Genomic DNA, 22,708 nt, shown 5'->3' on the forward strand with positions numbered 1-22,708 from the left:
CTCAGGTCTCTGCTACTACCTGATGTTATTTGTTTTCAAAGTAAATTTACTTGCCATTTCCTCATCTTCAGCAAGAACCAAGTCATAATCACTAAGTGCCACACAAAAGATTATGGCTGTAACACCCTCAAAGCAGTGAATCCATTTTTTCCGTTCTGATCTTTGGCCCCCAACATCAAACATCCTGCAAAGCAAAACAAAAATTAGTGACTGCTTTTAACAGATGATTTTTTCAAATCTTCAAAAATACCTTCTCTAATTAGGTAATGTATATTTGAACATAAAGAGTATAAAGTTCTGGAAAATGTAATGTGTTTTCCAAATACAGTGTGCTATATGAAAGCAAAATTAGGACAGATTAAACACATTAAATAACAAGAGTCAGTATAGTCATAGACATAGGAAATCTAGAGTCTGATCCCCAGTCAGTCATGATGCTCACTGATTGCCTTTGGCTAGTCAATTACTTTCAGCCTAACCTACCTCACAAGATTGCTATGAGGGTAACATGGAGAAGGAACATGCAAGTCACCTTGGGTCCTTTGGACATAAAAATCAGGATATAAATATAACAATAAATAAAGTGCAGATTTTCCATAACTTTGCATGAACATGGGAACAATCCTGCTACATTACGCATCCTTTCCTATTGGAAAAACACAATATAGCTATGCTTGTAATAGTATCTGGAACTCAGTCTTTTAATCTTAAATAATAGTTGCATGTGTTCTTTCTTTTAACATCAGTAAAGTGAAAGGATGAGGATTTGAGTAGCTACCCCTAGATCTGGGTAGGCCCAATTGAATGGATCTAGCCAATTTTCTAGATCCATTCAATTGGGCCTCACGTCTGATTTAGAACAGAAACTGACTCACTTGCCCTGTTGGATGTCCTTTGCTAGGGAAGAGATGTGGGAATGAGGCTGTATTGATTCTCATGGACCTTTCAAATGACTGCAATACCAACAACCATGGTATCCTTCTGGATAGGCTCTTGGGTTAGGAGTTGGAGGCACTGTATTGCATTAGCTCTGCTCCTCCTTGGATAGCTGATTCCAGAAGGTGGTGCTGGGGGATTATTGCTCTGTGCCTTAGAAATTTTCCACAGGGCTCAGCTTACTCTCTTATGCTATTTAGCCTCTACATCAAACCACTTGGGAGGTTGTCCAGAGGTGTGAGGTGAAATGTCATCAAAATGCAGATGATAGCCAGTTCTGTCTTTCCTTTTCATCAAATCCAGCTGAGTCAATGGCTGCTCTGAATCATTAACTGTGCCCAGTACTAGAATGAATCTGGGCCAATATTTTATTTTATTTATTTACTTATTTAACACTTTTACATACTTCCGCTACTGAGGTCTCGGGATGGTCTTATAATAAAACAAATAGCATCCAAATTGATTTTCTATACAATAAAACCCCACATTAAAATCAGACTCAAACCTTAAAATAATGTGAAAATAAAAAGGAATAAAGTGTCAGCACCAGGAAAACCTCTCTGGGGAGTGTATTCCATAACCAGGGTGCCACTGCAGAGAAGGCCCTTCTCTAGGTAGCCACCCTCCTAATCTCCTTCAAGGAGGGCTCCTGAATAAATTGAGGCACAAGTCAAACAAGATGGAAATACTGCTAGAGAATGGTTCACCTGCTCAGATGAGGGATATTCAATCAATTATATCAGCTTAAACTGATATACTATGTCCTCATCTAGACAGGGATAGTCTAACTGCACTTATTTAATAACCTCTCAGTTGAATTACTGGAATGTGTTATACATGGGTCTGCCTTTGAAAATGGTTTGGAAAATTCAGTTAGGCCAAAACAGGGCAGCAAGCTAACTAACAGGAACTAACCAGCGTGATCATATTAGGGCCAATACTTGGCCATATGAACTGCCAATGACTCTATGACCAGGTCTACTTCAAAGTGCTGCCATTAATATTCAAAGGCTTGAACTGCTCAAGTCCAGGTCATTGTGAAGGATCATCTCCTCCCATAAATACCTGCACAAACCCTAACACCATCCTCAATGGTTATTTTGTGGCTAGCTCCTGACAAAGGAAGTCAGGTTTGCAGCTACTAAGAAGTGGACCTTTTCTGTTGTAGCACCCTGACTACAGAATGAACTTGCCAGGGCACCTCTCCAGACATGTATGAAGGAGTTTTTCTAGAGCCAAGTAAAAACCTTATTTTCACAGGAATTTCCCCAAGAATTTTGGTTTCAGTCTGTTTTAAATCCTATATTTTACTTTAATTATTTTAATTTTTACTTCCATTCTATACTCTAGTTTTAACTATTTAAATGTCTATGCTGTATTTTATGTTTTTAAATTGTTGTGAACCACCCAGAAAGCATCTGGTATTGGGTGGTACAAAAATGCAACAAACAGATGAATAAAAACCTTCCACACCCATTTCTAATTATTCCCCACCCACATCTCATGCTGTTCCAAGGAATCTAGACCTTCAAGAACAGCTTGGGGTGGTAGTGTTAGGAAACTCCAGTAAGAAGTAATAGTAAAGCTCTAATAGGCAAGCAAAGTTCTGCTTTGAACCCCTTTGGATTCAAGCCACAGAGTCTTGCAACAGTCAGGGATGCTATGTGTATGTGCAGTTTTTTAGACTGCATTTTTTACAACTCCAAATGCACCTTTTAAATGGCAAATAAACCAAGCAGAAATTAGTTTTATATATTTTCAATAGCCTATAAAATATACAGCAAAATTTTTTAAAATGGTTCTTAGAATCTTTTTCACTGCTTAGGAGAATTGAAACACTAAATTAACTTATTTCTGTGGATTACTTTCCTTTTTCTTTTAACCGTCGTCTAATACTTACACAAGCTAAAATGATTTTTAATAATAACTTATTAACCATTTTATTTCAAATTCTAAGGTTTTTCAACTTACTTTTAATGCCATACAGAAGTGGGATAGCAGTACCTAATATTAGCCATTACTACCAAGTACTGGTATCAATTAAGATTCAGTGTTCATCTAGCTTAAATAACAGAGGTAAACACTGGGAAATTTTCCAGTATATTTGAACTGCATAATTATGGAAATGTATTATTTGACTTCTACAATCAGAAAATGAAAATATGTTTCAATTTACACTGAGTGTGGTATTAAAAATAAATGTTCCAAATAAAGATCCTAGAAAGCAATGGAAACTAATTTGCTCAGAAGGACCAAATTACTCAACAGATGTTGCAGCTAAGAAAATGTTTTACAGCCCTATGCTCCATTTAAAATGTATAATCGATATACTAATTCCTACTACTTGTTGAATATTCAAACATCAAGCTATTTGGTAGGGATGTAGAAGTACAATGTTACCTCGGCTCATGAATGCCTTGGTTCACAACCAAATTGGGTCGCGAACAAAAATTTCATGAAAATTTTGACATGGGTCGTGAAGTCCACATTGGGTGGCGACCAAGATCTCAACCATCTCCCCACCCCCGCGAGTAGGGAGATGGCCATGATCGCAGTTGTGTTCGTGCAGGGAAGACGTGCATGATCACGGGCGTGCTCCTGCAGGAAAGATGGGGTGCAATCTTGGACATCTCCCCCCTCCCCAACCAGCATGATCGTGGCCATCTCCCCACTCGGGGAGTGGCCCCCTCCCCACCTGTGATCGCACCCATCTCTCCCTCCTCCAGCATACCCCACTTGCACCCGTCTTTCCCCCAGTGTGCCCACAATCGTGCCTGTCTCCCCCATCCCATGCGCCGGGATGACGGGCGCGTGCAGGGATGACAGGCGCAATCTCATGCTGGGAGGGGGGTGGGGAGATGGCCGCGCTTGTGCTCGGGGTGGCCACGATCTTTGTTGTTCTGCCACTTTGTTTCACAATTTTCTGATTTAAAAAAAAATGGTTACAGAACGAATTAACCTTATTTACACTGAACCTTATGGGGAAATTTAACTTGGCTCATGACCAATTTGGGTCACGACCAGAGTCCTGGAACGATGAAGTTCGTGAGCTAAAGTATCACTATATTCAAATTACTGGGGGAATATTGTAAGTATGTAAAAGATTATGGGATATGACATTCAAATGGATTATGTAGTGCAGAAAGGGAGATCATATCCGTTTCTTCATTCCAGCAGTTGTATCAGGAATCCCAGATGCAACCTGAAACCATCACATCCCTTGGAAGAGTTTAGTTTGAATGTCTGCAACAGCTTCACACATTTCATCTTAAGACTCTGACCACTCAAACTGGATGACTTCTCCTGTATCCTTTGTAACATCTTACCTGGCGAAGAAATCTGGGAAGCTTCCACCTTGTTCTGCCTATTTAGCTGGTCTAATAAAGGGCTTGAATTAAAAATAGTATATAAAGTTACAGATGAGCAAATGTTGGAAGCATTTGCCCACAATGGATTTGTAAAGAATTACGACAAAGGATAAAGATGCAAAAATTACTGGTAAGAGATTATAGGATAAGCTAAATCTAATAAAACACCCCAAAATGGTGGTATTCTTTTACACACCATGTGATAGGAAGAATTATGAAAATGTGATGAAAGTAATGAACGTAGTTTAAATTGGGACTAAAAGATTATACATTTAACTTTCCTGGGGGCACTTTTTGTCTGTTTGCCTGTTTAAGGTAAAAAGGTAGATGTTTCCCCATGACATTAACTCCAGTCATGTCCAACTTTAGGAGGCACTGCTCATCTCCATTTCTTAGCAAAGGAAGCATTTGTCCGCAGTTTCTGTGGTCATGTGACCAGCATAACTAAATGTTGAAGCTCACGGAAAGCTGTTACCTTCCCACTGAGGTGGTACCTGTTTATCTACTGCATTTACGTGCTTTCAAACTGCTAAGCTGGCAGGAACTGTAAGGCCAAAAGTCACTAAAACTCAGCTGAGATGTACTCTTAGACTGCAAGAATTTCCCTCATGCTTTCAGTAGCATCCAGTGATGACACAAGGGAATTATCAATGGGATATATTACTGTAAATTTGGGAAAGTGTCAAGTATCTCATCACTTATTTTTTTTCCAGAGTGTTGTTTTCTACTCAATAAACAAGTAATTGTTTCGAAGACTTCAAACATACTGTGTACAAAGTCTTATTTTTCCCTACAAATGCTATGTATTTCATCCCATATTAGAGTCCCGATTCTGTAGTCATTGATAGAAAAAGTCCCATGTTTGGTAGTAAACTATATCTTCTTTTTTCTTAAGAGATAAACACAGTCTATCCAATTCCGCACAGTCCAGTATCTTGTTCAAGATCAAATCTTCAGCCGGTAGCTCTTCATATCTCCAACATTGCGCATAAGCAATCCTTGCCTCTGTTATTACATGCAAAGTCAAATATATACTCTCTTTATCAAGATCATTGGGGAGAATTAGTATCTTATCACTTATTAATGTATCTCAGGTTAGACTGTATCCCTTGCCAGTGGAGACAAGGAAAAGCTCTGCACTTGAAATCTCTTCATGTTACATTTATTAATCTTACACTGAAAGCTATTAACAAATTTATAATAAATATGCACACAAAAAGGATTTCAGATTTCATGTGGTTACTCACTTAAAATGGAGATCTTTGAAAGTAAAATGCGTTTCTACTATTCCTGTAGTTTTCACTCTAGTCCTGAGGACATCCTGCTGTGTTGGGATATAACTAGCATGGGCTATCCTGTCCAAGTCATTCAAGTAGCTGGAAACATAAAATATTACACAAAATTTTAAAAAGCAGGTGGAGTATTATACCTTTAGTTTACGTAATTTTGAAAATAAATAGCAACTTCACTAAAAGACAAAATTATGCCACAGTAATATAATTTTAAGGTAGAAAAGAAAAAAAATGCAGGCCATTTCAAACAGTTATGTGCCATATCATCTGGTCCCTTCAGGTAATAGCAAGTTGTTCATTAATTCATAGGGGGTTTTTTTGGGATAAAATACTTCTGAAGATCTTATATAAGTTCTTTGTAATTTTATTATACGTAAATATTTTAATAAATATGTATTTCCTCCCTCTTTTTCGCTTCCATTATAATTTAATAGCAAAATATTGATACTATTTATCTCAATCATATGTAATGTTTAGAATGTGGTGAACTCAGAATTCAACTTTGATTTATAGAATTATTTTATTTATTTATTTAGCAGACTTATATGCCGCCCCCTTCACCTAAGCCTCGGGACGGCTTACAAATAAATAAATATCAGTAATACAATAAAATACAGTTGGAGACATCCTGGCTAAAGTTATTAAAATCAATAAATAAAATCAACAATTAAAATGATGTTTAAATAAAAAGGTCTTGACCTGGTGCCGAAAAGCAAATAACGACGGCGCTAGGCAGACCTCTCTGGAGAGCAGAATTATATATACAATGCTTGTTCAGATTTTGGGAAAATATGGATGGAAGTATTCAGCAGCAATACCACTTACTATTTAACATACCTCCAATAAAAGATAAAAAGGAAGAGAACATACTAAAGGGGTTTCTAGTAGCAGATGAATTTTCATCAGCACTCTGTTGATTAATTCAGTTATTATTAGTCTGTTTCAACAGAAAAGATTCACAGATGAAGGATGTATTTCAGTAATTGTTTTGTTACATCTTTCCAATCTTTTCTATTCCATTAATCTATTTTTAATATCTTTAAGTGAAACAAAATATTTTGCTTCATAGTGTGGGAGAAACTTCTTCCTCTTATCTTTGATTTCAACCTAAAAGAGTCAGCAAGATTTCAGACTACTTAGAACTATAAATGATTTTCCTTATGTACATTTATCATAGAGAAAGAAAATTTTTTTGTGAAACTGTAAGAAAGTTGATGCCCCCTTCCAAATTAGAAGTTTTGTTATAAATATTGATAGTGCACAATATTTCAAGGATGTGGATGCTCTACGGATAATATTTAATCCTTTAGTGTTTAAAGGACCCAAAACTCTGGGTACAAGAATTCCTTCTAAGAACACATTGCATCTCATAGGTTGTTTCTTTCCTTCCTGAGAGCTCACTCCAGAATTTCTGCGTTTCAGAACTGGCTTCTTATAGCCCACTCTGAATGGGAGTTTTCCTTTCAGGATAAGGGCAGCTGCAGGTAGAGGGACAGTAAACAATGTATTACAGAAATAAAGTATTAGACCACTCTTCTCCATACACTGTGATTCTGAAAAAAATCATATACAAGATATAGCTGCTAAAGATTCATTTAGTGTTGGACACAATTTTGCCTTTGGAAACAATCAACTGAGCAAGTCTTGTCATCTGCTTTGATCTGTGAAGGTTTTGCAAAGGGTATGTCAACAAACGAGGAGGTTAATCTGATACATTTATCTGACTGGTAAGTATTATTCAACACAAATTCAGCAAATAGGTCTGCCACCTTTCAAAAATAAAAATGGCTTCACAGAAGGCAGATTCTAACTGCTAAAGATATGTACTGTAATTCAAGGTCATAAAAGTTTTTTTTCTTAAATCCCAACATTATTGACTCCCCACAAGCCTTTTTAACACATAAAAACTAGATTAGAACTAAACAGAGTTGTATATTTCACCCTATAAGCCCCTTTCTCACAAATGGAAAGAATAACTAAGCATCTAAGGACACAAACAATAAATAATTTTGACTATATTTCATAAATCATTGGGTCTCCAGGACTATTGATGAGTAGTACTTTTACTTCCCTACTGTGGTAAAAGTGACTTCAAAACTGTCCGTATATATACACTATAGTTTAAAAAACTACATGTAGGGGCGGGGCATGGAATACCACAGAATAGTTATCATTAAAATTGGGGACTACAGGAAGTCTTGATACTCACCTGCTTTTCTCTGGGTAAATTTGATCCCACTATCTGGGTTATACCATTTTATGAAGCAAATTTATCTCACTGAAGCTATGGGAGCTTCAGAATTTTGCTGTCTTAACATATATACCTAAATAGTGTGTGCATGCATACAGAAAGATTTATATCCCTTTACCCTCCAACCTCAAAAAGCAGCTGGTGTGGTTCTTTCTGAACTAAGAGGGACATGGAGGGAGAGCTGAGTGAGGAACTGCAGCCCCAAGATTTGAGTTCCATTTGTGATCTTGGATCTGAAAATCTGAAGAATCCTGTGGACACTGCCCCCGCCCCAGATATTGTCTTGTGGGTCACAGGATCATTCTGCCCATTTTAACTAGAAAAATCAAATTGACAGACATTTTAATGTGTTGGAAAAAAGAACAGTTGCTCTTGGCATGCATTCTGAGGGCATGCTGATCAGAGGTGGTAGAGGGGCAGGGGGAGTCCTTGGAACATGGGCAATTCCAGATGTTGAAATGAGAGAAACGGAGGCACTTATCCCAAGGCCAGACTCCCCTGGTTATTAGGCAGTCTCTGAGAATAACCAAGATGCACAGCTATTGGGCTTGGAAGAGGGGAGGTTCTCAGAGACCGACAAGGCGGATATTGCTCTTGACCCCATGAGGCAACGCTGGCAGAGGAGGGCAGCCCAATTAGAGGATCAAGGTGCAGAGAGGAGGCATGCTCATTCCCAAAGGTCCCTCCCAAAAGGATAGGGTCCAGACATTCTCATAAGGAGAGTTCCAAGAAGTAAATACTAGATTGGGTTCATCAAACCGCTCTGTGCATGCGCAGAGATTCATTCTGGATGCTTCTGAAAATTGCTGCTGAAAAATGCTGAAAAATTCACATTGTGTTTCTGAAAAAGAAACTTTTTCAAGAAAGGTATGTGGCTTTGAATTTGTGAAGGGAGGAAACCGAACTTCTGAAAGCATGTGCCCATTGCAATGTTTCTTTCAACAATCCTCTAATAAATGAATTCAAGTGTTTCTTCTTTTGCATTTTGCAGTTGCTGTAAGATGGATTTGACAAGTGTACTTTCAAAAATCTCTAGTGGCAGATGCATAATTCTTGTTTTATGCTTACTATGCTGCTGAGTCATTAAGCTGATACTCTCTAGATCTATTGAAACAAGCTTGAACACCACTGTCTTTCCATAATCTCTTGATAACTCCTGCAAGTTCTGCTGTCATGAAGCCCTCCTCTGCTGCTCCAGCTAGAACAAAGAGTTGACGAGCATCATCCTGTTAAAAAGGAAAAGAAACAGTTGCTGAATAAGAGGCATCCATAGAGATGATAGGTAGACACTAAAGTGGCCATCTATGAATTTTGTAGTTATGCTCCAATAAATGGCTCAAGTATCCAAATGTACCCCAAAAGGCTGGAGACCCCTGCTGCATAGGAATAGTTAAGTCAGTAGAACTGTTCCTCAAGAGATGCCCATGCATATGTGGACAGTATATGTATTTAGCACAGATTTTTGAAGATTGTTTTTTTGCTTAGTCATTACCCTGTTCCAATAATATCCCTTTGCTTTAGGCTAGGTATAAGCAAAGAAACCATTTTGGAAACCATAAGCAGAAAAACCATTGGATTCCCTGGTTTTGGCTTTGGATTCTGGTCCACTTTACAGCACCTCAGAGTCTGAGTGTCCTGCAAGTGTGCCCAGCATTAAGGTGCACTCTCCAGGAATCAAGCACTATGAGATGCACAAACAGTGCTATTCTTCTGTGCCCATCACTGCCACTGGCAACAGTGAATGGGGAAGAAAGCTGGTTGCCAAGAATGGCAGCCAGTATGCCTGCTTGCTGCATCCCTTTTCTGTTGTTGCCACCCCACCTACAACAGTGAGCAGGGAAGAAGTTTGGTCACCAGGATGGGAGCTGGCATGGCCATTCACAGTTCCTGTCTCTTACGCCCCACAGCCACTCCTGAGAAGCAAAGTTGCTAGCTGTACAACAGGGCATCCACAAGCATTCAGATTTCCTTTTGGCTTGGTTCACCTTGTAGGACCAAGCCAAGCATGAGAGGAAGTTGGCAGGTTCTGGGGGGAGACGCATTCCAAAATGGTTCATTCCAACAGATCTTTAGGCCAGGAGTGAGCAACATGAAGTCTGGATAACACATGTGGTCCCCATACCCAGTCAGTGCAACCTTGCCAATTCCTAAAATTCAAGGAGACACTCCTCAAATAGTACTTGAAAATGGAAGATTCTTTTTTTCAAAACTCAAAACAATGCCTGCTGATGTAGTATTAGCACCAAAAGAGTTAAAATTAATAAATGATCATATTTGCAATCCATAGCAGCCACAGATGACATTTAGTTTTTTTAAAAAATCTCCCATTTTCAGCACCCATGGGGAAACACAAGGGGCATGGGGTAAAAACGGCCCTCATAGTTATCCAAAGTTACCCACTCCTACCTATTCTGAGCCAAACGGGAGACTAGAAGTGACCCTTTGCCTCTCATCTCCCACTTATCACTATGACAGGTTTTAGTGTATTGTTTTTAATGTGTTTTAAATTTGTGTTAGCTTTGTACTGTTTACCTCTCTAGAACATGCTTAGGCATGAAACAATATACAAACAGTATATAAATAAACAAATCCACACAAAATTTGCAAGGATTATAAACTCTCTAAGTGATTGCCTAAGAGCAATGGAGAGCTTGTTTCCTTCTTCTGCAGTTATTTTTTGATCAATTGTTAACTTCTCCTTGCACTGACAGAAACAAAGCTGCATGCCTTTCAAGATTCATATACTTTTCATTTCAAGATCTCAGAAAGAAAATAATGTATAAATGGGGCACTGGCATGTTTATATAAGAACAACTTATCAATTCATATGAAAGACATAGTACAAGCTTTTTGGCATTCAATATTTATAGTGTTTTATGAGACTTAATTTTTTTATTGTTTTTGAAACACTGCACAACCATTTCTGGGCTATCTTTTAAAGCCGGGCTTATAGCAGTAGGGCAGACAAGTTTCCTGTAGTATTTAAATTTTCCCTATCTTGAACTGAACTGCAGGTCTTATATTCATTTATTTAACTTTTTCATCCATTCCAGGATTTCAGATAGGGAAACTATCCAAAAGTCCTATTTTGCAAAGTACTTCCTTACTGCCCAACCAGAAATTGGGTGGAAAGTTGAGGACATTGTATCTGTAATAACAAAGGTTCTAAGTCTGAAGTCTTGCAAGTGGACTTCAGAACAACATTTCAGACTAAAGTAAGGAATTATATCAATACTTACAGCCCTGATGGAATCCCCAAAATCTATCTTCAACCTCCCCATTGCTCTAATGATAGCAATAATAGACTGAATTGTATTACTGTAGACAACAGCTTTGTACTGTTTACATTCTTCTTCTGAATAACCAGCTTCATGGATAATCCTAGATGAGGAGGAGGAAAAAAACAGATTTTCATTTCATTGAGCTTCTCACTAACGTCAACTTTATGTTAGGATACTTAAAACGTACTTACTTCATTTGTTTAACAATTGTGCTTTTTCCTGATTCACCAGCTCCTAAGAAAAATACAAATATAAAAAAATACTTGAAACATGCTGCTTATTCCTTTGTGTGTGTGTGTATGAATATGAACTGCTTCTGAACTGCACTTCTACTGACAGTCAGGGGTTCTGCAAACAAAAGTAAAGGAAATCCACATTCTTAAAAAAACTGTGTCCACCACTACTGATCTTCCCTTGCAATACATACCACAGGGCAGACAAGGGCATACTTCGGGGATGTTTGACTCGCTTTATTTTTTGTTTTTATTAGACCCCTAGATTACCAACAGGAGATGGGTATAAAATGGTGGTTCAGGAAACAAAACCAATTACATATCATGCACCATAGCATGAATCATATGCCATGACCTGCATACCCAAACACAATTTAGATCTATAAAACTTCCTTCCGCAAACCAATTTTCTATTTTTCTTTGCTAGTGATCTTCAACATCTCATAGATCCTAGGAGCCATGGACAGGGTCCCTATGTTAGGATTAATCTTTTATTTTGCACAATCTTGGGCTTCATCTGAACCTACTGAAACCTCCTATCTGGCTGTTTTGGTGACTGGACCCCAGTAACGGCACAGGCATGATTGTGGTGGCCTCACTTCCCCCAGCATGTCCTGTATCACTCCAGCTAACATGTGCAAAGGCACTCAGGATGACAGTGCACTCCAAAACTCTGGAGATTTCACTCAGTGGTTTCATAAAGGTGTTAAATAACATGGGGGACAAGATATTAGAGGATATGAGGGGCAGAGAAATATCCTCCAAGTACCAGTAGGAGTGGTCCTTGGTCACGTGAGTACCCAGAAGAACTTAACAATTTTAGGCTAATGGCAAACATCCACTTCCTGGGCAAAGTTCTTGAGCAGGTGGTGGCCAACGAGCTTCAGGCAGACTGATTATCTGGATCCATTTCAGTCAGGGTTCAGGACTGTTTTGGCATGGAAGCTACTTTGGTCATCCTGTTTGGTCATCTCTCTCTACCTATGCTGGTAGAGAAAGACTGGGAGTGTGACCTTGTTGGTTCGCCTGGACCTTTCAGCATCTTTTGATACCGTTGACCATGATATCCTTCTGAACTGACTGTCTTGAGTGAGTGTGAGTGGCACTGCATTGCAGTGGTTCCTCTCCTACTTGGTAGACCAGGGATTTGACAGGACCACCAGCCATATCAGCTGGAAAATCCCCTAGAGCCCTCTGGAAACCATATGAATCCACCAACACCTGGGGGTTGACCACCTTAACGGATCTTCCATCCCTACAGAAGGGGAAAGTCATTGTTAGTGTAAATCTCACCAAGCAGTGATCTGACCACGACAAGGGAAACAATTCAAAGTCTTCCACCTTCCAATCACTATCTCCCTGCCCAGCCAAAAAAGACCAAATACAGAGTTGTGCCATACTACATGTATTGGGCCAATAACATGTTGGTACAGCCCCATGGTTGCAATGGAGTTCATAAAATCGGGTGGTGGCAGGACAACTCCAAGCACTCTTGGATGAAACTGATTATCTGGACCCATTTCAGTCCGGCTTCAGACCCGGGTACGGTACTGAATCTGCCTTGGTCGCCCTGTACGATGACCTGTGCAGGGAGAAGGACAGAGGGAGTGCATCCCTGTTGGTTCTTCTGGACCTCTCAGCGGCTTTCAATACCATCGACCATGGTATCCTTCTGGATAGGCTAGTGGGATTGGGGGTCGGAGGCACTGCTTTGCTGTGGTTCTGCTCCTATCTCAATGACCGTTTTCAGAAGGTGGTGTTGGGGGACTATGGCTCTGCGCCATGGCAGCTATGGAGTACCACAGGGGTCCATTTTGTCCCCTTTGCTGTTTAACTTCTACATGAAACTGCTGGGAGAGGTCGTCAGGAGGTGTGGGCTGCGGAATCATCAGTACGCTGATGATACCCAGCTCTACCTCTCATTTTCCACCAATCCAGGTGAGGCAGCAGCTGTGCTGAACCGGTGCCTGGCCGAGGTAATGGGCTGGATGAGGGCCAATAAACTGAAGCTCAATCCAGACAAGATGGAGGTCCTGTTGGTTGTTGGATCGGGCTTCGGTGAGGGTGAATTGAACCTAGTTCTGAATGGGGTTGCACTCCCTTTTAGGGACAAGGTCCGCAGCTTGGGAGTGCTCCTCGACCCAGAGCTTTCACTGGAAGCTCAGGTGACAGCGGTGGCGAGCAGCGCTTTCTTTCAGCTTCGGCTGATCCATCAGCTGCGCCCCTACCTGGAGAACGACTGCCTGGCGACGGTGACACACGCACTGGTGACTTCCCGCCTTGACTTCTGTAACGCGCTTTATGTGGGGCTTCCCTTGAAGACGGTCCGGATACTTCAATTGGTTCAAAACAGAGCTGCCAGGTTGCTGACGGGGACGGAGCGTTATGCTCACATGACTCCAGTCCTCCGACAGCTTCACTGGCTTCCTATTGAAGTCCGGGCCCAATTCAAGGTGTTCGTTATGACCTATAAAGCCCTAAACGGCTTGGGACCTGGTTACCTGAAGGAGCGCTTACGTCCATATATGCCCGACCGCCCCTTGAGATCTGCGGGAGAGGCCCATCTCCGGGAACCCTCCGTGAAAGAAATTAGGAGGGTAGGTACTCGGAGGAGGGCTTTCTCTGTGGTGGCGCCCAATCTATGGAATGTGCTCCCCAGAGAGGTCCGCCTGGCATCATCGTTATTTGTTTTTCGGAGCCAGGTGAAGACCTTTTTATTTAAACGTCATTTTAATTGTTAACAATATTGACTTATTTATCTGGCCAGGGTGACTTCTTTTCTTTTCTTTTATAACTTTTATAACTTCTTTTATATTGTTTATATTTTTTATTTATTTTATATTATTAATTTTAATTTTATATTGTTATTTTATATTGTATTGTATTGTATTGTGTTGCAAGCTGCCCCGAGGCTTCGGCAAGGGGTGGCATAGAAATGTTATAATAATAATAATAATAATTATAATAATAATAATAATAATAATATCCTGAGCTGACAGTACACCCTCAGCATGGATGCTGACATCCCCCAGAACCAGCAGCCTGAGGGACCTCAACATCACAGCTGAGATAACCTCTGTCAGCCCGAGCAGAGAGACTGTTGGGTTGTGGTGTTGACAGTACACCAACAGAACCCCTAATCTGTCCTGCTGGCCCAATAATTTTTCTCTTTTAGTATTAACTTCAATGTCATCCAACAATCAAACTGCCTCTCTAGCCAGTTTCCTGCCTCCAATATATTTAAATAATTCTGGATTATTGGACTTGATGTTGTTAGCAATACAATCGTCAAAATATTATTTTACATCTCTTACTGGCTAGGTTCATACAACATGATAACCCAATCTGTCTGTCTGTCTGTTTTTACCACTATTGGTTTGTCTTGCTGTTTGAACCAGCTCTGGTATTTCATCATGATTACTCTGGTCTTTAGAAACCATGAGCAGAAATAACAGTTTGTTCTATGGCTTCTCCATACCATCATGGTTTGTCCTATTGTCTGAACCCAGGATCATGGTTTCCATTGTCCTAATATGCAACTACCACAGAATCCCATGGGAAAAGCAGCAATTGCAGAAGCTGCTCCAGCTATCCAACCTAATGAAGAGGCAGTAGACATGGGCAAGAAGCAATACACCTTAGGATTGAATTTCAGTGACAGTGGCTGATGGGATACATTCCAACAGTGGGAGGCCTGATCAGGGAGGACGCAAACTACAATTATGCGGAAACCACTTGATTATCTATTGGTTAGCTCATGGTAAAAAAACAAAACAAAACAAAAGCAAAAACCAAAAACCATGAACCATGAACCATGTGTAATTGAAGTTGCCCTTATACTTCCTCTTTCTAAAATCGGGTCTCCTTGATTTTATTTTTCATCTCAAGTTTGTCCAGACCATTTTGGTCTGGGGAAACAATAACATGTTCTTAGTAGGAAATTAATATTAGAGCCCACATCTTATTTTTTTAACACCACAGAAAACCCTTTTTATTCTCCTAGGCATTGGTTTTGTCAGTGTAGGTTGTACATGTCTTCAAACCTGTGTACACAGGTATTCAACTTGCTCATGCTTGCTAACCAAGAGAAGGGGATATATGCATGCATGCAAGCCTCGTCCTCATTACATTCCTATCTAGTTTTTCCTCATTTTTCCTGCACCAAGCAGCAACTCTGGATGCATCTTTACCATTAAGCAGGAACATAAACACAATTTGGAACCCCATTAAAGCACAGTTCCTAATTGCAAGGAGGCTTCTACAAATGAGCCAAAGAAAAGGATCACTTCAGACCTTTCCCCTCAACAAAGGAAGGTTAATGATAAAGCAGACAGGAGTAAGGTACACTGCTGGCAGGGCTTCCATGTGCATTCATTCATTTATTAGATTGTTATCCCATCCAATTAGGCTCCCAATTTCTGGTCCTCACATAAGCAGACTGACCAGCTTCGTAGGGATATTGCTCTCTCTCTCTCTCGTCCGCGCGCTCTCTCTCTCTCCCTCTCCCTATATATATTATTTACACACACACCTGTAGTTATAAATGAATGCACTGCTAAGCTGCCCTGGGAAAATCTTTAACGGATGGGAGATACATCCCTAAATAAATAAATGTCCTTTATCTTGTGCAAGATAAGTTCTTGCATTCTCTGGGAAAAATAACAAATACCTATCGCACAGTATAGCCTTTTTCCAACATTGCACAGCCAGATTTATTTATTATATTTATATCTATTTATTATACTTATATCCTGCCTTTTCCCCTTTCCTTTCAAGGAATTCAAGTCTGCTTATATAATTTTCCTCCTCTCAATCTTACTCTCCCAAAAACAACCCTCTGAGGTAGGTTGGGCTGAATGTCTGTGACTGGCCAAGTAGTCCCATGGCTGAGCTGGGACTAGAACACAAATGACCTGAGTCCCATTCCCACACTCTTAACCATTACATCACGCTGGCAACCAGATGCATCTGGATTGTGACAAGCTGGTTACAAAGGTGGAGGATGTCCCCAGTATAGAGTTTGCAATATTTGTATTTTCTTGTCTTCCAGGGAAAAGAACCTGAGGCTAAAAGATTGCAAAGTAATAGAAGTTTACAGTTGTGGATTAGAATCTTTATTATCAAATAGCCACACGTTCATCTAACTTCTTCTGTCAACCCTCTCTTTAAAGAAAAATTCAGGAAACTGAACTTGTACTGCCAATGTCAGTAGCAAAAGACACAGCTCCCCTTTACACCAAAATACCAACATATCCTCAATTAAATTGAGACTGTTTGTGGATTCTAATTATAAGCTACTTTAGGAACAAAATTATTTAAATAAATCTCAATTAGCTTTCTACCAAGATGCCCCAAGAGGCGGCTGATACAATCACATTTCAGGAAACAAAGATATTCTTGGAATGCTGTGTCACACATGCTGTCTTCTCAACTCTTGTAGATTTTCTTCCCAAATATACAACATAAGTGTTCAGCAAATTGCAACAATTAAACCACTTCCTTATCACATCTGTCTCCAGCAATTAATATATACCTTCAAGGAAGCACTTGAAAAACTCAGTTTCACAGTGGCTTGTCAACATTTACAAGTGATGTTAAGTAAAAATCTTCATATCCAATTGGCCAAGCATGCAATTGTGTACATGGACACACAGATAGGATGTGTTTTTAAAAGGAAAAAGAAGCAGAAAGGGGAGGGGGCTTTCTAGGGGTCTATGTCAGTTATCAGGCATTGGAAAGAATTGTTCATGTTGATATTAAAATGCAAATATAAATTTTTTAGTTCAGAAATGCATTATATATTAAGGTCATTTTAGGAACTACTAGTGTACAACTAAATCAAATGTTTTAAATTATTTTTACTTTTTGTTTCCCTATAGTATCAGTAAATACACTTTCTTAGTTTAACTTCTTTTTAAGACTAATATTAAAATGCAGGTCGACTGAAACTGCACATGCCTAGGTTCTCTGCACATAAATGATCTTAGTAACAATGAGTGTGGGGAGATCGGGGGGGGGGAGCATTTGAAAAAAGATGTGGGGAAGAGTGTCAGAAACCAGGCTATGTATATTCTTGAGCCATATTTTCAAGAGTACCTTTCACATGTGAGTACAGAAACAATCTATAAAACGCTGGTTGGAGCAAGTGAACTATACAGCTTAGAAGAATTATTTTTCATCTGAGTACATGACATGGAGCATAAAATGGACTAGCTAAATATCCCATGGTAAGTACTTTGCCTCTGAATATTGAGGTACTATCGTGCATGTAGAAAACTTCCTGAAATATTAAATATTAAGTAGAATATTTCTACTTCCAAAGTAAAAATAAAATAAAATACTTTTTTCTTCCACACAGTGTAATGAAAGCACTATCAGTAAGATTAAAAGACTTAACCTGTTTTTCAAAACTTATTTTTAAATTACATGTTCCTCCAACTCACAGTAAATGATCAGCAATTCTGCATGTAGTTCAAAAATCATATGGTATAATAATATAACTTAATATTCTGATTTTGAATCATCTACTCACAGATCTATTCTGATGCTGTTTTACATACACACACACACAAATGGACAGCCAGAACCAAAAAAAAAAAAAAAAGCTGAAGTTGCAACTGTCATTCATATATTATGCTCAGGACTGAAAGAAGGCCAATTATCAAGTCATCATTTAAACACAACTAGTTATGCTGGGTTCTTTTTACTACTGTTGATCTGTTGTATTGTCCAAACCCAGGCACAGTATTTCACTACATAACTTTGGTCTTTAGAAACCATGATAAGAAACAATGGCTTTTTCTATGGAACAATGATTTGTTCCATACCAGCAACCATCATAGCTTGTTATATTGTCAGAAGCCAGGATCATGGTTTCCACGGTCCTGGTATGCAATTACCACAGAGTCCCCTGAAAGAAACAGCAACTGCAGAAGCTGCTCCAGCCATCCAGACTGTGTGTGGGGACCAAAGAGGAAGAGGCAGGCATCAGTGGCAGGAAGTGATGCACTTTGGGGTTGCATTTTAGGTGCAGTGGCTGATGGCATACAGGGGAGTGTGAGCCTAATTACGAGAACAGTGGGAGGACTGAGTGAGGAAGATGGAAACCATGATTAAGTAGAGTACCATGAAATATAGCTTGCCATGGTTTTGCAAACATAGTCATTCCATTCTACTCTTTAAACTGTTGTTAAGCAGTTTTCAAACCAGATGTTAATCATGATTCCAAGTTTCTGGTATAAGGACAATCATTGGGTTAATTAACCCATAGTTTGTTTCCTTACCCAGAGTTAACCCATAGTTTGAGAGCCACACAATTGACCAAACTGTGCAATTTTTCTCCCCCTTCACCCCTGGATCTAATGCACCTTTGTAGCACATTTGCACTAGCATAGAGAGGTGCTAGGATTCTTTAGTTTGTTTATTTTAATCGCACTTGCCCACATTTTCCATAGCTTGAAACAACCCACAAAGAACCCACCTTTCTGGGTTCACATGAAATGAAAAACTATGGTTTAAACAAACAAGGGTGCACAACTTAACAAGAAATGGGCGCTTTTTGTGGATTGTTTTAACCATGCATAATTCCAGGTTCACATGCAACAACAACCCACTTATTCAACAAACCATACTGGCTTAAACCATGACTAGCATTAACAGCAAAATTAACCTAAACCATGTTTTGAAACAGGTTTCTCATACCAGCTTAGCTACAGCATATACTAAATAAAGACATGTTTGAAACATGAGCTATCTAAAATGAAATCTTAGCAACAAAAGATTGCCATTGTGCCAACAGCAACAAAAGTAATTTTAGGAGCAAGGACAAACTTACAACAAAACAAGTAAGCAAGTTGGTATAGGTGGTTTCCTTGTTTCTTAGAGGAAGGCCATCCAAACATACTCTATAATATATTTAAATTTATTTGTTTTGACAGCAAATAAAAGAATCTATTTTAAATAGACCAAAATGCTCCCTTTCATTGTTTTTCAATACACTCTTATTGTGATTTCATAAAGAAACATTGTCTTCTTATACATCTTTTTATGATCTTCTGGTACTTATCTCGTGACTTTTTACTGCCTCAACTTACCCTCAGAACAAACAACTGACTGTAGATTCTGATACAGACCAAGTTATTTTGTCTTATGTTCCATCACTAATGCATAACAAACACCCTAACACTCCTACATACTTTCTTAGTGGGAGCCTACAATTATCAAAGATCACATGAGTATTTTCCAACTCCTTTCCAAGACGTTTGGCATTTTAATAACCCACACATTTCCACAGAATGCAGTTGTTGTTTTCTTTATGTGTATCATCAATAAAGCTTTGTGAACAGGCTTCAGACGTGATCCTTCTTTAGTCACTGAATTGGTTCTGTGAGCATATACTGTCCAGTTGGCCCTTATTTAAAGCAAGATACACATTAGTCAAATTGTTTACTTCATTGAAAACAGTATGATTTAATTGTACTTGTCCTCCTGTTCAATACAATATGAACTACTCATACTGTTACCTGGAAACCAACTTACATTTTAAGACAAGACAGTCTGCTTTTGCGAAGGCTGAAGACAAACATATGGGCCTATTTAACAGAAAAGGAGAATGGAACCCCAGAGACCACATCCATACTACAATTCAGAAATATACGTATATATGAGATATCAGTTCTTTCAAGTGGTACTTAGTACCACTCATACCAGGATTCTGTGATTGCATATTTTAGATTAAAACAGGAAGACCCAATATTTCCACACTGCAAAAGCAGTGCTATTTCTTGGGCAGGGGAGCGGTGTCTTCTTTTATATATAGTTTCATATTTTGATTTTGCTATCTAGATCACAATATATTCATAAATCTGAATGCATATCACAGTTATTATAAAACTGTGATAAGCAAAAAATTAGGAATACAGGAAGCAGTTTTATACTGAGTCAAACCTTTGGTCCATCTAGCTAAGTATTTTCAATACTGACCTGATGCAGATGATCAGGCAATCCATTGTTAGTCATGGACCATTTTTGAGCATGCTGGTACCCTCCTATTCCCTATTTTCAAACAATGCAGAAACACATGGCTGTTGTTGGGTTAGAATTCTAACCCTAAACAATCAAGAATGCTAGGTTTTTATGTCACAATAATGGGATGTTCCCGGGATGTTTTGTAAAACAGAGGTAATGAACACACGAGATGATGGTGTCATTTGCTGTTGCACGGGTTTAAGTATGAGTTAAAACAACCCACAGTAAGCCATTCTAAGGAAAGTGAGTCATGACCTACGTACTAGCTTCCAAAGTCTTAGGCAGGTTTCTTCAGCAGCCCTTCTTGATGCCCAGAGATTGAACCTGGAATGAACCCTACTTCTAGACTGCTGTAGTAGCTTAGCAAGTGTTTCCCCAACTTCTTAAATAAAGTTCTATCCTTCATCTGTAATAACTTAGATATAGATTTCTACTTGAATATATTCATCATTCCACTGTATAAATCACAAGGACAGTAGCTAATGGGCTCCATGTCAAGCCACCAGCCAGTATCCCAACTACTATTTTTGTGCATGGCTCTGGTTGGTGAATCTTGGTGTTCTAGTAAAAATAAAAATACCTCAAACTTGAAATATGCCCATTCCATTGTTCATTACTGGAATGAAGAAAAACTGCATATTCTTCAAAGGGGTTTTTTTCCATATTGCTTTTTAAACTTTAGACCACAATTCAAGTACAACAAATGTGCCATCAAATGTGGTTGCTTGTAACCCTCTTCAGAGGATTATGGGCATACAATGGAGTGGGTGAGAAGCCCAAAGGCAAGGATTGCCTTCATGCATCCCTCCTCCCCCAAAATGCTTAAACAGCTGTTTTCACCTATTTATGCATGTTACACCTGCTTGAAAGGATGATGGGCTGAGGCAACTCCAGGACTTCTTGTATCCTAGTAGAGCCCTACTCTTCCCATCCCTCTTCTCCAGAATACCCTTCCTCCCATGTTGGTTCCAAAGTCAAATTTGTGACTTTGTGACTCAGCATGGGGAAAAAATGTGCTGCGAGGTGGGGGTCCCATTTAAATTCAGAGTCCCAACTCCAACTTCAGAGTGCTTCTGCAAGGCTGGAGCTGGGATTTTGAATTTTTCTATGGTTATCTGAGCAGAATCTAGCAGCCACAAGATTGAACCCTTGGTACTAGCTCTTAGTACTGCATCGTTGATTCATTTAGCATATACATCTAAAACAGATTTTATTTTTATGGGCAAAATGTTCTTAAGTATGTGAAAAAAGATCCTATTCTATTTTTAAAGTCTTATAAATTTATGTATGAGATGTGGTATATATCTCTGTTATCTTAATAACCTAAATTTCTATGAAAGATGTACATCACATTTCACAGACATTTATAATTGAATTTCCCAGAAATTTGTTTACTACAGTACAAAGAAAAATAGTAACAAAACTTTAATCTATGAGAAAATGTTTATAGCCTGTCCAATAACCAAGGTGTGGATGAGGTGAAGTTAAATTTAGAAAACATACAATTTATCACATTCCTGTTTTTTAGAAGTTTTTTCAAGTGATTCTGAAAGATCAATAAGAAGGGGGAGTTCTGTGGTGCAAATTATTAATTATAGAAGCTGTTTATTACAGTAATGATGCATACTACAGTCTTCAGGTGATATCCCAACTATGAATAAAAGTGAAAAAAGGGTCGATGGCCTTTTCCAGTTTAAAAAAAGAAAAGAAACTAAATGCTCAATACTGGATTAGTGCCAAATAATAACTTGACTAACATCTCAGAGATAAATAGAATATGCATAACTGACCTGGCCTGCCCACTTCCTAGCAATATTTTTCTTTTTCCTCCATGCTTTGTATTCAGTTCAAGAGCACCAAAGAATTAAGTTTCAACCTGCAAGTCTTTCTATCAGCATCTCACATACATTTAAGGATCACTTCTTGCAACCAAATCCCTTAGTGATTAGCAGCGCCTAACATTTTCAGTTAGGAATTGCTGCAAAAATGGGTATCAGAGCACTGCATTCTGTCTTAGACAAATGTAAGAATCAACCAAACTTCTGGCACTTGTTGAAAAACAATTTAAACAAACAAAACAAAAACCTCCACACTGAAGGCAATTACCAGAACAACATCAACTATATAAACCTTCAATGGATTGGACAACGTGGCCTCAAAGCTTCACTCCACGCTCTAAAATTCTATTATTCTACTCAGTTCCTCAGAATCTAGTGAGAGTCACTTCCAGGTAAGGTGCACATGCATGCATACAAAGAGGAGTGACACTAATAAGTAATGAGACTTACTTTGCCATAAAGATGAAGATCCAGCTGTAACC

General features: G+C 39.0%; 2 protein-coding genes across 7 annotated transcripts in view; one reads left to right on the forward strand and one right to left on the reverse strand.

Moving 5' to 3' along the window:
* The window catches only part of LOC123019945 (guanine nucleotide-binding protein G(t) subunit alpha-3), a 141,408-nt gene extending 135,890 nt beyond the window's left edge, over positions 1 to 5,518 (forward strand). The window contains exons 9-10 of one of the 5 annotated variants that reach the window (XR_006413994.1): positions 4,111 to 4,241; positions 5,212 to 5,518. The gene's annotated coding sequence lies outside the window, so the exon portion shown is untranslated. Of the gene's footprint in view, positions 1 to 4,110; positions 4,244 to 5,211 lie in introns of those variants that run through there. The other 4 variants (XR_006413995.1, XR_006413996.1, XM_044423169.1 and 1 more) reach the window with 4 other exon arrangements.
* LOC123019948 (guanine nucleotide-binding protein G(i) subunit alpha-1) overlaps positions 1 to 22,708 on the reverse strand; it is a 33,136-nt gene that overhangs the window by 8,218 nt on the left and 2,210 nt on the right. For both annotated transcript variants that reach the window (XM_044423186.1, XM_044423185.1), the window contains exons 3-7: positions 11,320 to 11,362; positions 11,087 to 11,228; positions 8,916 to 9,073; positions 5,552 to 5,680; positions 55 to 184 (exon numbers count right to left, since the gene is read on the reverse strand). In XM_044423186.1, coding sequence (XP_044279121.1) covers positions 55 to 184; positions 5,552 to 5,680; positions 8,916 to 9,073; positions 11,087 to 11,228; positions 11,320 to 11,362 — 602 coding nt within the window. The remainder of the gene's footprint in view (positions 1 to 54; positions 185 to 5,551; positions 5,681 to 8,915; positions 9,074 to 11,086; positions 11,229 to 11,319; positions 11,363 to 22,708) is intronic.

This window comes from Varanus komodoensis, unplaced genomic scaffold, assembly GCF_004798865.1.
Source record: "Varanus komodoensis strain SLA01 unplaced genomic scaffold, ASM479886v1 scaffold13_3, whole genome shotgun sequence".
NCBI classification, from domain to species: domain Eukaryota; kingdom Metazoa; phylum Chordata; class Lepidosauria; order Squamata; family Varanidae; genus Varanus; species Varanus komodoensis.